The following is a 14,450-nucleotide window of genomic DNA, read 5'->3' as shown; positions in this document are numbered from 1 at the left end:
TTCTTTTGCCCTCCTTTTCCTTCTCTCTAAAAAAACAAAATTAAAAACATATTTAACTGTGCTAGTGAGAAAAGTGGAGGGTGAGTCCAGGGCAAAGACGAGAATCAATTGGCTGGACGCTCCTACCAGCCACTCTGGCCTGCAGGGAGGGAGCACATGGAGTAAGGAACACAGGCACAGCCTAGCGCCACTGCTTGTGTAAGAACTGCTGCTGTTTGAAGCGGCTGGGGAGAAAGGGTATGGAATGAAGGGAATAAAAATTGATGGGCATACTATATACTGTAATGGTGGATACATACCAGTATGTATTTGTCAAAACCCCTAGAACTATACAAAGAGTGAACCCTAGTGAAAACTATGGATTCTAATGAACAATCATGTATCAATATTGGCTCATCAATTGTTAACAAATGCACCACACTAATGAAGTACGTTAATAATAGGGGAAACTTAGTACAGGGACAAGAGGAGGGCATATGAGAACTCAATACTATCATACCTGCTATTTCCTGTAAACCTAAAACTGCTATAAAAAATAAAGTCTATTAATTTTTTTTAAAGTTGGCACATGGTATTGTTTCCCAAATGCTGGCACTAGGTGATTGTTATCTGCACGTCCTGTTTAAAGGAAGGGGGTGGAGAGGTAGATCAAGAGCAGAAGAGTGAAATTTGGTGCACTGACCCCAAGTGTCAAAGATTCTTCTTCCCCCAAAAAAGGACCAGAGGTGAATTTCGATGTATTTCAACCAGGTATTTTATTGTGCTGGCAACTGCAAAATATACAAATTTCTGAAAGGCAGCCCCTGTTTGAAAGCTGGCACAGCTTCATCTCAGGTAATTTATTCAGACAAATATACAGAATGCAGAGAAGTCGTAGGTCACACATAAAAGGCCCCAAACCAACCGATGAACAAAAGACCCAATCTAAAAAGCTTCCTGTTTTCAGGCTTCCTTATACACATTAAATAAATAAATAGCACATTTGCTATCAAAATAATAAAAAAATAAATTTCAAGTATTACAAACAAAATCGTCATTGGTGTGGTTCAAACAGTTTTTCTTCTCCCCGCAAATGAAGAGTTTCGTCCACGGTCTCACGACAGAAAAAGGAGAGGGGTACACCCATCCCAAAACAAATACGTAAAGTTTAAAAAAATTGGTCCCAGATATTTTTCAGGGGGCAGAGGGTGAGAGGCAATAAAGGGGCAGTCACTCCATGACTGCAGCTCCATCCAATGCCCCCTCAGGGCAGATCATCAGCTTTCGCCTTAGCAGCATCCTGCTCTCTCCAAGGTCACCCTCCCTATCCATATTTATGTCTGTCTCCCAGCCCAGGCCCTTACAAACCAAGTTCTGGGGTAGGCAAAGCTCCGTTCACATCTGTAACTGGCCTCAGGCTGTCAGAGGCGGGGGGCAAGCACCTTCACACAGCCCCACTCATACGGTCCATAGGAGTCCAAAACCAGTTAGTGCTCACACCCAGAGGAGTCCAGACGGTGGGAGACAATTAAGTCATTCTCAAGAGCAGAACAGGAGACCCCTCTAAAAATATGACCAACCTACAAACACACACTTGAGTCAACTAGACTCAAGATAGCGGGAAAGAGGGAAAATAACCCAAGTCTTCAGTCGCACAGAATGCCCATACAGACATCCTCTCAGGCAGGCTGCCAAATATGGGGCACAGAGGTTGAATGATTTGGTGTGAAAACCTCAAACTTGATTGTATGGTATCTGAAACGTGTCCCATTTCCCCCGTAATCCCAAACAGAGAAATGTACATTCTCTAGGAGCTCCTCTCAAACAAAACAAAAACAAAAATAGCTCCAGCCATCTAAGCCTGCCTAACCCTACTCTCAGCTATTTCGTAGGCCAAGAGGGGGTGAGGATGTCAGGCTCAAAAGCAGAGGGCAGGAAAGGAAAGAGACCTTTGGCACCAGCTTTTAGAAAGATTCTTAAAGGGTCATTTGCACAAATGCTGAGTCTCCAAATCATTTCTTCTGGGCCTCAGGATACTCCCTTCCTCCCCCAGTACTTGGAGGCAACAAGGAAAACCAGCAGGGAAAAACTACAGGTATGTAGAATCACATGGCCCCAAATCCCTGCTTTGAACAAACAGGATGTTCCCCAAGGGACTAAACACCATGCCGGGCATACAGCAGATACCCCATGACAACATGTGGGATTGAGCTGAATCCTGCCAGGACACCACCAACAGCCTCTTGGAGGAAGTGGCCTAGAGTGAGGCCTGGGTTGGGCCACTGTCCCCACCTGGGAAATATGGGAGGTGATAAACATCCTGAAGGAAGGAGGCTGGTTCCTTGTTCTCCATGCTGTCTCCCAGGGTCTGTCTGGTGACGAGCTGAGCGCTTGCTCCCCAGTCGGCTTACTGGGATTCCTCTGAGTTCCCCATCTCATGGGCATGGCCCAGCCCCTCACATCCTTTCAGCTCCCAAGTTCACAAGACCCAAACGTCTTAAGTTCCTGAAGAGAAGGTGTGACTTTCGGGTCACATGTTCTGCCAGAGAAAAGTGCAAAAGCAAGCGGCCCCAGGGAAGCCACCTCTCATGGGATTGAGAGTAGAGGGACCATATAGCTCCCCCAGCAGGTGAAGCCCTGGTGTTATTTCCTCTTGCCAACACAGCCAGATGGTCCGTCAACATCTTCAGAGGCCAAGCACAGCCCTGGGAAGACGTGTGGACATGCAGAGGGCCACTACTTAGCTAGCCAGCAAGTCCGGCTCAGGGACTTCTGTCTGCACCTCCAGACTGGCTCTCCCAGCCGGCCCCATCCCAGCACATATCCTTTCTTCACACATCAACGTCCCAGGCCAAGATGCACAAACAAGCCGTGTGAAAGTTTTCAACATCCCTGAACCTTCAGCAACTGGGATCTAGGCCCCTTTAATTTTAGAATTCTGGGACCACTGTCACCCCCCCAGCTGGGAACACTCCGGGCCAAGATCACAAAAATGAAACAAAACAAAGCAGCGCAGAGGCATCCAACGTCCACTTCTCAGGGCCTTCTCTCACCTCCGCTGCTCATTGTCCTCACCAAGCCTCGTGGAGAGTCAGGGAGACCACACATCCCTGGACAGCGGGGAGAACCCGAGGTGGGGGTGGCCGCAGCTGGATGCAGAAGCATGGACTCTGCACACACATGGGAAAGGCATGCTGGGGTCTCAGCCGCCCCAATGCTGTAGGGGGGCACAAGTTCACTCTGACCAGCAGACCCCTCTTCTATGCCACCCCACCCTATTCCAGGAGAAGTCCTTGGGATCGTTGACCTCAGGTGGATGAAAGAGCCCTACCTAAGCTGCAGGAAAGGAAATGGAATGGAACCGATGGGTCTGCCTCAGTGTGTCCCGGAGGAGTCGACGCTGCTCTGGGAGCCATTCATATTCTGTTTTCAGGAGAAAAGAGGGTGGGGAAGGGGCATTATTATTACTGTTGCCTAGGTTTCTAAAGCAAAAGATTAAAGCCATGCAATTGAGATTTCACTGTCCCTCTCCTCAGACAAAAACCACAACCCGAAAGAGCTTCATTAACCAAACTGTTAGCAGGTACCCAGGGAGGCCCCAGGAACAGGGGGAGGTTAAGGCCAGAGTTGCACAGGAGAAGGGCCTCGTGGCAGAGGCCTGACATCTGCCTGCACGAGGCAGGAAGGAGGGTGAGGACAGCAGGCGGCTCCGAAGGTCAGAGCTGTTCTGGGGAGCAGTGGGGTCAGCACCTAAGAGACCCTCAGCTCACAGCCCTTGAGAGTTCCAGGGATGCCCCTGCCCCAGCCTGGGGAAGCCTTGTTGGCCACATCAGGCAGAAGATGCTCCGGGACCCTCTAAAGGAGTACAAGGACTCTCCTCCCAACTTGGTTCATGCAGGGACCCACACCTTGCCCCTTGGGATCCAGATTCTAGAAACATGGGCCCAGCAGCTGGAACACAGGTGCCGTTGAGTTGGCTGGACGTGGTGGGGGAGGACCCAGGCAAGGGAGTCAGGCTGAGTCGGCATTGTCACTAAAGCTCTCTTCCAGTTCTAACAAAAGCAATCCTAGCCAGAGCCTCACCCACTTAAAAAAATGTCTTTCAATCAGCTGGGGACAGATGATGGCTGCCACCACATAGCAGCGGTCTCTTTACCAAACCTCTTTAATTTTCCCACAAAAAAGGGAAACATTTTTTTGGAAGTGCTTTCTGCCATCCTAAGTGTCTATAGTAAGACTGTCTTTAAGGGGTTGGGGGAGAGAGTGGAACCCAGACAGATACACAAATATCACCTCAGCCCACTCCCCTCCCATGCAGAGCCATGGGCCCTGGTGCAGAAATCCCTACAGAAGAGGATCCCAGGCTGGTGGCACTGAAGCCCAGATCTAAGCCTGCTTTCAGCCAGACTCAGCAGCCCCTGCGACCCAACTCTCCAACCACAAGTACATCAGACAGCCTCTGCGCGTGGCGGTGTGGGGTGGGGCGGTGGCATAGTCTGCTGGGGAGGGCCCTGTCATCTTGCAAAACCAGAGAGGACCCAGCCAACTTGTGGGATCAGAGTGAGGTGCTGCCATGTCCCTCTGCCCAGCTGGCTCCAACCCACCCTCATACATGTCAAGCCGAAGGCTCCGAGCACCCACAAAGGATGACAATGAGACAATGACACTAGGCGTTGCAGGCACAGGCTATGTCAAACCATTCACTCATGGTGTCCTTGGCTCAGAACACATGGAGGGAAAGGAGGAAGCAAGAGAGGGGATCTCAAGACAATGGTGCTGCTCTTAAAAATTACAAGTTCTGTGGCACGGGGTGTATGAGTCACATACTTTACAATGGGCAGTCTTCACACAGACCAAGACGCCCTGCCGGGCAGAGATGCCATGACTCAGAGAGATGCAGGGGATACAGAGAGGGGCATGCACCGAGCCATTTACCTTTCCAAGGTTAATAAGGAGAAAACTTTGAGAAAATGTGACAGACAGTTCGTCTTTCAAGCATAGTGGGGGCAAAGGAAGAAACATGTTGGAAAAGAAAAACAAAACAAACATCTTTAGTAGTATTTTGTTTTTAGTGTGCATTTGAAATTTCAAAATCAAGGATGCACAGTGAATGGTTGGCCCGAGCACTGACAGAGCCCCAGGAAGGGACCGCAGGGCACCACATCTGGCTAGGCTGTCATGCCCGCTTTACTGGGAGACCACTCACTGGCATCCTCAAGCCACAATCCTTAAGATCCCAGGGGCTCCCCCACTTCCCATTCTCTTGGTGCTCCTGCTCCTCATGAGAGGAAATCCCACTGGGCTGTGCAGAAGGGACAGGAGGGCAGCAATGTGCAGAATAGAGTGCAAAGCAGAGAACTCAGGACGTACCCACCAAAGCACAGGGCACCATCTCTCCCATGAGAACAGCTATCAGCCACTGGGCACTGACCACATGCCAGAGAGTCCATAAGCACTACGTTATCAAAACACCTCGCAACATTCCTATCGCCATTTTACAGATGAGGAAGTTGGAGTCCTAGAATTACACTACCTTGCCCAGAGTTCCAAAGATAGAGGGTAGTAGAGCCAAGATCCAAACCCGACTCATTGTGACTTTAATAATACTTTTTAGGACCTGCAGCCCCAGACATGGGCTCATTCTCCCAGGCTGGGCTGGACATTGAGGCCCCAGAGAATGGCTCCCTCCCAGCAGGAAGATTTCTTTCCTGGCAACACCTGGCCCTGCATCAAAAGGACGGGAGATGCACGGATACAGGGGACTGTTACCCCTAAAGACTCAGTCTTATGGACACGCCCACATTAAGTAAACACACCTCAGCCATGAGAAGCTGCTGCACCAGAGAGGCTGCAAGAGCTAAAAGGAAATCAAGCAACTCTGTGAAGCCCCACAGGCTGCAAAGGGTCATTGCCCAGGACAGGGGCAGATAAACAGTAGTATCTTGGCTTTTTCCAAAATCTAGCCCAGAGAAAGCAGCCAACCTTCAGGACTGGGAGACCTGGTTAAGTCATGGTTCTCCCACTGACTGGTAGGAAAAGCACAGTGAGTGACTTAACTTCAGCCCTCATCTGGTAAATGGGGACAGTGTCTGCCTTGCAAATGGTCCTGGGTTATTTTAAGGTTCAAAGCCATGAGACACGTGCAACCACGTTTTGCATGAGCTGTAGAGCATGACAAAATATATTTCACTACAGGTGGTGTCACCTAATCTACACTTGATGTTGAATAACTGTTTTCCCAGAACAAGCCAAGCTTTGAAGCTTACCAGTCTTAACTCTCAAGCCCTTTCCTCATCTGCATGAATTAGTCACAGTGCCCTAGTCAGCAAAAGGGAACAAGGGTAGGCGTGATTTGTGTGGTTGAGGAGGGTGGTATTTCGTGGTGGCTGTTTCTAAGACTAACATAAAGGCCTGTTTCTTCTGTGGTTGGAACCACCGGAGCAACAGAAACACTGGCTGAAGCCTAACCAGAACTCTCTGCATCAGGCTCTGGCTACAGGAAAGGGGAAACCAAGAGGGTCCGATTCAGAAGCTGCTCCCAATCCTGAGCATGGCTATTAAGGCTAAGCAGGTCCCCATACAGAACAACTCGATCCAGCTATGGTTTCCAAACAGACCTCTCCGGAGTGGAGGGCGGGGCTCCCTTCTAAGACAAGACAGAGAGGAGAGTCTGCAGGGTCTATTTGTTTTGCAGATTAGGCTCTGGGTAAACTTTCCTCTCAAAATGAAAGGGCTCTCCTAGGAAGACAAAGAACTTAAAAGACAATGGTAGCAGGCAAAAGACCTAGCCCACCACCAAAACCTGAGGCTAAGAGAAACAAGTGAGATTTAGAACTAACAGTAACTCAGCACCCTTCGAAGGAGTGAGGAGGAGCCAGCTGTGGCAGTGGCAGCATCGGGACGCACAGAAAGCAGCGGGGCCGTAATTATTTCTCATGTCCTTGGCTAACAATTCATGAATTCCCTTCTGCCTCCTCCCATGCCCATCTTCCTCTCTCAGATTCCACAACTGTCATTATCCTCAACATGTTAACAGGCAGGAGGCCAAACTGGCAAGCAAGGAGAAAGAGGTGCTAGCAGCAAAAGTATTCAGAGAAAAATACTTACAAACAGGTTTTCCCTAGCAAAGGCTGCAGAGAGAAAAGGTGGAGAGAGAGAGGTCAGTAGAGGGACAGGGTACAAGGTCTGAATCATGTGAAATCAGGACATCCTCTGCTGGGACCCTCCCAGCCTAGCCCAGCTTCCAGACTCGCTGAGGATTCAGCTCAGCAACCCAAAGGACTGTCCTGTCAAAGTTGTGGGGAGGCCCAGCTATGCACCCTCTGTGACCCAGGACAGTGAAGCCCCGCACCCCACTGAATCCAGCCCAGGCCAGTCCCCCCAGCTGTTGTTGACAGAGCTCTCTAAACCTCCAACTATGACCCCAGAGTTTATGCCAAAACAACGTCATAGACTTCAGTTCTCAGTTTTCATTTTAAAAATCTCTAATTTTAGATCTGAAAGGAGTATTAATTACACATCTCCAAGCCCTACCCCTTTATTTTAAAAGATAAGGAGACTGAAGGCTTGAGAGAAATGTAACCTGACAATAAAATCCTACAGTTAGTGCGAGAGGCAGACACCACTGTGCTCGATGCTCCGCACTTATTCCCTCATTTGATCTGCTTTGCCAGTGTGTGCTACTCTCGCATTCCACAGACGAGAAAACTGAGGCCTGAAGAGGTTCAGTGACCTGCCCAAGGCTGCACAGCACTCACCCCCACATCACATTTTCAGACACCATGGGATTTAAATGAGCTTCAGGCAAAATGCGGGAAGAGTTGGAGCTCATAAAGAAATCCAATTCAAAATTTAGCTGTGAGTTATTTGTAAGAAACCAGGCCAGGTGGATGGAGGTTGGGGGATACCCCTGGTGGAACCCAAACTGGCTCCTCCTCACTCCCTCTCGGGGTCCTGGGTTACTGTTAGTTTGAAATCTCACTTGTCTCAGAGATTCTTAGCTGTCTTTGAAGAGAAAAATGTTTTTCTAAAAACAAATCTTAATGCCCAATAGCCAAGATCTTTCAGCCTTTAAACTTCGTAGCGAATAAAGTAAAACTTAGTTGGTTTTTAGTTTTTTTACTACCTGTTAAAGTAACTACACTATGTGAGAAAGTGGCTCTTTCCAGATCGTCCAGCTCTATGAGGCAGGCGGCCTGGGTTCTCGCCAGGCCATGCAGGCTCTGGGTGAGGACACTCTCCACGGGCCTCCTTCGACTACAGCTTTTCTGCAATGGGGAGCCATGGCAAGAAAGGAAGGACGAATACTCAGCCATGGACCTGGGACAGAAAGACATCCTCGGGCCACACAGAGGCCAACAGCCCAGAACTGCACGGAGACTGACTTCCAAACCAGGGGCTGCCTTCAACTACTCTTTAGAAAAACCTATTGACGAGTGTGAATGGGACACAGACGCAGTTTGCCATTTGTTCTGCTCTGCCCGGTTCTGCGCAGTGAACATCGCCGCTTCAGAGAGCAAGTGTGCACGTTCACAGCCACGGTCAGGAAGGACCTGACTATGGCCTTCTAGGATGTCACAAACTACCGAGGCCATCCCCATGCTCTCTCCCGCCACCACCCACCCTGACAGGAGACACACGGCAAGGAAGAAAAAGGGGGGTAACGCACTTGTCCGGGCAGCTGTGCGGGCACCTCCGGGGGCAGGCAGTTGGGCAGGGCAGCGGAGGCAGAGGCCACATGCTCCTCAAAGCTGTTGATGCGAGGCTTTTTGGTGGGCTCGGGGCTGGCTAGTGGGGTGACACTATTGCGTCTCATGAGTGGGTTAGGTCCCTTCTTTGCGTCCTAAGCAAGACAAAGACAAAAGAGAGAAGGCGACAGTTATGTGGAGAAGAAAGATAAATAAGCCAAAAAAAAAAAAAAAAAAAAATCAAAACCAAATAAAACACCTTTCTCTGCTCCTGGATTTTACTGACAAGACAAGAGCGACCAAAGTGAATGGCCCTGGGACCACAGGGTTGCCTCTTTGTCTTGCATCTCCCAGTCGGCAAGATAAAGGGATGGTCTCCACGCAAGGCCCTTTTCCGGATCATTCCAAGACACCCACCCTGATGAACACAACATTCACAAGGCAGGTGAAGGAAGAACAGCAGGACCAGTTCTGCACGGTAAGTCATTCATTTACAGCAGACACCAAGGTGGGAGAAAAGAACCTTGATGCCATCCTCCAAGGAAGGAAGCGGAGGGGAGAGAGGCCTGGGTGTGAGGCTCGGGGAGCCACCAAGGGGACAGGAGAGCAGGAGGGCAGGGGGAGAAGGTGTCAGTTCTGGACTCCTGTGTGCTGACCATGAGCCAGGGTCTGCAGAGCAGACCTGGAACAGCTCCTGCATCTCATAATTATATCCTGGCTCAGGGCCGGAAAGGCAGGTTTCAAAGCCAGCCAGGAGACTGAAGACACAGACGACCTGAGGGAGGCAGAAATGGCCAGCCAGGGCCAAACACCAGTCTTCTGACCAAGTGCCAATGCAATGGGAACAATCCCATGGCCTGTTACTGTAGCTCGTGACCCAGGAGCCTGAGTTGGGCATCTGCTCCACCAAGAACCTGCCCGGTTTTGCACAACAGTGCTCAGGGACCATCAGAGCCCAGTTCAGCTAAACTCTACTGCAGGGGGTCAGACTGGGAGAATGTTCCTCACAGAGCTAGAGGAAATGCAGCCTCTGCCAACCACACACGTTCAGAAGGGGGTGTCACAGAGCCAAGGGACACCCCACCATCCTCTTGCATTTCCGTCAACCAGCCAGGCACCTGCCAGTGGAAGCCAGGATTTTTAATGCCAAAATCTTCTGGCCAAGCTCCCTAGGAACAGGAAAGTCCCCCGCACAAATGGGAATGTCATACTCGGTACACATGGAAGTGTCAGTCTGATGCTGGCAAAGCACTGTATTTCGACAGTTGGTACCAAGTAAATTTCCACTTTCTTCCACAACATCCGCCTGGGAGGAAATCGGCTGCGCAGAAACCGGCCCTGCCCTTGGAGAGTCCACCAGGCTGACCACCAAATCTCAGACCTCCCAGGGGAAATCAGATGCCACCAGGCACTGGACTCTCCTGAAAAACTTCCATCTACCATCTCTATGCCTCTCATTTCCCCAGTTTCCCTTCCTTTTGCACTTTTACCATTTCTTGGTAATTCTGTACTTAAGCGTAAGCACATAGAGATGACTGAGTGGATTTGCTGATCCTGTTGTAACCGGTAACTCTGGAACTGGAAAGTAGTTTTAGTGGCCCCAAAGGAAAAGGCAACAATGTTTGTGCTGTGGTCACATTTAAGAGCAGAGTGTGTCTCTCTCTTTAATACTTACTTCTCAGGTCAAGTAGAAATGGGGGAAGAAAGCAAGGAAAGAGAGAAAAGAAGACACCAAGAAGCCATAAAAAAGACAGGGCAGGAGCACACAGATGCTAAGAAAAGAGAGGGGAGAAAGTCACCCAGGCCCTCCGAGTTCCAAAAAACTCCCTCAGTGGGAACCCATGGAAGACAAACGTTGCCTGCTTTACAGGCAACACAATACTGGGGGCTTCCCAAGAGTTCACACACATTGGTCCCGCCACTCAGGGACCTCAGGATGGAGGACGGAGTGGGGCTGAAGGGCGGGAAGCAGGAAACTTCCACTCACCTCTGACCTCTCCCGGTGTGTATTCACTGACTCCACATTCAGGTAGATGGATTCTACACGGCAGCCTGGGCAGGGGAGAGAGAGCAGCTTCTGGTTAAAGGAGACAGACAGCATACAGCCCCACAGTCACCAGGAGCCACTGCCCCAGGGAGCAGGTCTTGCATGGCATGGGCTGTGTCACTATACTCACCATAAGCAACTGGAGTCAGTTTCAGGACAGTGTGAAGGGGGCATTTCAGGTAAGGCATCTCCTCTGAAAAAAAGAGAAACGGCCCCGTGATTCAATATGAGACTTGAGAATGGACATTCCCAGGTCCTCACTGAGAGCTCCACCAGGTCGGAACTCGGGACCTGGCCAGATAGGGGTGTCTCCCCACCTCCTACCCCTCACATGCAGGCCCTTACTCAGGCAGATGGTCCTAGAAAAAACACCTAGCCCAAAAAACAAAATCAAAACAAACCCTAAACCTGCTCTCACAGAATGAGTTACAGTCAAAAAAGAAAGTCATTCCCCAAACAACTTAGGTGTGTCAAGATTCAGCTGAACCTCATGCAGACTCAAGACATAAATTTTCAGTTAAGAGTTTTCTGAGCAGTTGTTCCATAGAGGTGGGCTGAAGAGAAGAGCTGCTCCTCCCACCCAGCCCGAAGCCCCTGAGGAGTGAGTGGATGAGGACTCTCAAGAGGCCCGCTGTGCCTCATCCTGTGCTGTGAAGTTTCACAGGTGCTGGCAAGGAAGGGCTGGGCCTAAGGGCTCTCGGCAGCACCACAGATGACTTCTGTCGTTGGGTAAGGAAGGGTGAGGTCCAAAGCTACCTCAAACTCAGGCTGGTTTTCCCCCTCTCCTTTGAGAAACCACAATCAGCTCCCAATCACCCCTGCCCCCCAAGCAAGTTTTGGGGGAGGGTGGCACCTGCACTTTTATCCAGGAAGTAGGCCAAAAGGCAACGCATGACAGCTTGGTGGCAGATGACCAGCACGTTCTCCTGCCGCTCCAGCTCCATGATCACGGGCTCCAGGCGCTGCACCAGGTCCTGGTAGGACTGCAAGACAGAGGGACGAGCACTGTGTTGTGGCAGCCCAGACACCCCTCATTATAAACTAGAGAACACACAACCAATCAAACGATCAGTCAAGACCTAGGAGTGTTTTAGGGCCACAACCCTTGTGGGCACTGGGGACGCCACCTCGACCGGCTCCTCAGACAGGGAAGTCGTTGTGTGTTGATAAGGATGTGGAGAAGTAATCCTGAGAGGACATCATCTGCATCCTCCTTCTCTCACTACTCCTTCCCTTTCCCAACTCTCTATGCAAGGGAGTGAGGAAAGGAAGTCAGGACAGGCAGCAATGTGATGAACCTCAAAAACATTAAACTAAGTGACGAGCCAGACACAGAAGTCCACATATTGTACAGTTCCATGTATATAAAATGTCCAAAATAGGAGACTCCACAGAAAGTAGATTCGTGGTTGCCAGGTGCGGGAGAATTGGGACTGATAGCTAAAAGGTTGGGGTTTCTTTCTGGATTGATGGAATGTTCTAAAATTAGTGGTAATGTTTGAACGGTATTGTGAATATACTAAAAAACACTGGATTATACACTTTAAAATGGTTAAAACAATGAACTTATATTATATAATAAAACTTATTGACATAAAACTGTCAATAAAAATAAACTGAAAAAGAAGGGGTAAGCCTATGACTCTTAACACCATCAAAACTCCCATTGACAACATTCTCTCTGCTGGCCCCCTTCCTTCCCTTACTAATCAGGTCCCAGGGAACAGAGGCCAGGGTGATACAAAAGGACATCACCTTGGGCTATAGGGGAACTGAAATGTGACAAGCCACAGACAGAAAGGCTTTCTACTGTCACCATGCTGAGGCCCGCAGTGAACCCCAGAGTACCAGCTGCATTCCAGACTCTGTCTAGAGCTCTAAGCAGCTGCTTACTCAGCCAAAGAGAGTTATAAAACAGCCTTTGGGGAATGCCCTCCATCAGTGTCCATTCAGTCAGCACAAGTGGCTTGAGATGACGTGTCTGTCATCTCTTATGTAGTCAAGGGGAAAACCCTCACAGTGGGTGAATAATCACCCATGATTGCTGTTTTTTTCCCACACTGTTCTGTATGTTATTAGAGAAACACATCCCTCACTGGTGCCACTAGGAAATACAACTGTACTTCTCTTGGAGCTGTTCACAAGGTTCAGTTTGGGAAGGCCCGATTCGAAAGTGAAAGTGCCGGGAACAAGCATCAGAACCAGTGCAGGGCTCACTGTGCGTAATCTGTTACCAGTACCTGTCCACCTGGGTGCACAGTAGCCTTCTCCTGACACCCCGGCCTCTGAACAACCGTCGTGTGCTCCCCCCCAGCTCCGGGCACACAGCAGCCACACCTGACCATCCTTTGCTGAATGGGCAACTGACCCTAGATGGAAGGGAGAGCAGTGCCAGCACACGTACCTCCCCAGTGGGGTAGCGGTAGTAGTACTTGTCCTGCTCACGCAGAGTGTACTCCTCGGGGTAGGTGTCCTTGATCTCTTCGTAGGTCATCTCCTCACAGACACCCTTGAGAAAACACCAGAGGTCACTGGAGGGAACATTCCCCAAGGGCCCGCTCAACTTGGTTAACACAGCACACGTGGTCTGAAAGGGCTCTCAGGACTTCCTGTAGATATGGCTGGAAGAGGCTTCTTTGCCCTCTTGTTCCTGCCCACCATGGCCACAGCCAGACCCAGAACTCACAGCATCGATTTCATTGAGAGCCTTCCACTGTTCGTAGGGAAGCTGAAGGGCTTCTGCTGTCTGGATGGTACTCTTCAGCTGGCTGGTCCACACCTTGAGGTCCTTCAGGTTCTGCTCCTCCACAAATTTGCTCAGGGCATTGGCAAACTGAGAGGGCATGGGACAAGAGGGACGACACTGGACTCCAGGCTCCTGGGCCTGCTGGAGAAGCAGGGCAGAGCTCCTTCCCACTCCACACTGGGAATGGTCACTCTTGTCATTAAAATGGTGAGGAGGAGACAGAACAACTGAGAAGCTACCCCCAAAACTCCTTCTCACAGCCCTGGAGACACTCCCTTCCCATCCACATAAATACAAGCACACCCACAGGGACACATACAGATACACACACAGGGACAAGAACACACACACACACACACACACACACACACACACACACACACATAGAGACACATACACATACACACACAGGGATAGAGACACATAGAAACATACACATGCATACAGGGATACACAGACACAGACATATACACAGAGACACATAGACACACACACAGGGACAGGAACACAAATGTAGACAGATGCACACAGAGACATATACAGAAACACACATACACACACACATACAGAGATGCACATATATACATATATACATAGGGACATACACACACCCCATCCTTAGTCCCCTGCTTTTCTCCCTGCTCCCCTCCTACCTTCCTGCCCCTGCTGGACAGGCCTGAGTCCCCTCCAATCTTCCCCTGGAGGTTGTGCTCACTCTCGCCATGCCGACACAGGTAGATGGTGCGGGGCTGCACGTGGATATTCATCAGGTAGTACACGATGCGGCTCTGAATGTGGTCCTGAACTCTGTTCACCAAGAACTGCCGGCCCACGTCTATCACCTTGATCAGGGACAGGTCCCTGTAGAGAAAAGTGACCAGATGATCAGAACTCCCTTCTCCCATCAGCACAGCACTGCCAGCCTGGGTCAGATGACCCCACTGGCGCCAACGGCAGAGATCAGTCCCCAAAGAACCACAGTGTCTGGTGT

The 14,450-nt window shown here is 50.1% G+C and overlaps 1 protein-coding gene across 8 annotated transcripts in view; it reads right to left on the bottom strand.

Annotated features, from left to right (window-relative positions):
* Positions 1–736: 736 nt before the first annotated feature.
* PFKFB3 (6-phosphofructo-2-kinase/fructose-2,6-biphosphatase 3) overlaps positions 737–14,450 on the bottom strand; it is a 74,308-nt gene continuing 60,594 nt past the window's right edge. For 2 of the 8 annotated variants that reach the window (XM_090266473.1, XM_090266478.1), the window contains exons 8-16: positions 14,113–14,320; positions 13,400–13,546; positions 13,118–13,222; positions 11,567–11,696; positions 10,844–10,906; positions 10,654–10,718; positions 8,648–8,821; positions 7,087–7,109; positions 3,409–4,967 (exon numbers count right to left, since the gene is read on the bottom strand). In XM_090266473.1, coding sequence (XP_090122599.1) covers positions 4,925–4,967; positions 7,087–7,109; positions 8,648–8,821; positions 10,654–10,718; positions 10,844–10,906; positions 11,567–11,696; positions 13,118–13,222; positions 13,400–13,546; positions 14,113–14,320 — 958 coding nt within the window. In that variant the 3' untranslated portion in view covers positions 3,409–4,924. The other 6 variants (XM_090266474.1, XM_090266479.1, XM_090266477.1 and 3 more) reach the window with 5 other exon arrangements.

The sequence above is a fragment of the Furipterus horrens genome, unplaced genomic scaffold, assembly GCF_987537825.1.
Source record: "Furipterus horrens unplaced genomic scaffold, mFurHor1.1.pri manual_scaffold_2, whole genome shotgun sequence".
Lineage (NCBI taxonomy): Eukaryota > Metazoa > Chordata > Mammalia > Chiroptera > Furipteridae > Furipterus > Furipterus horrens.
Note: the sequence above shows the minus strand (reverse complement) of the source record. Positions and strands in the feature narration are given on the sequence as shown.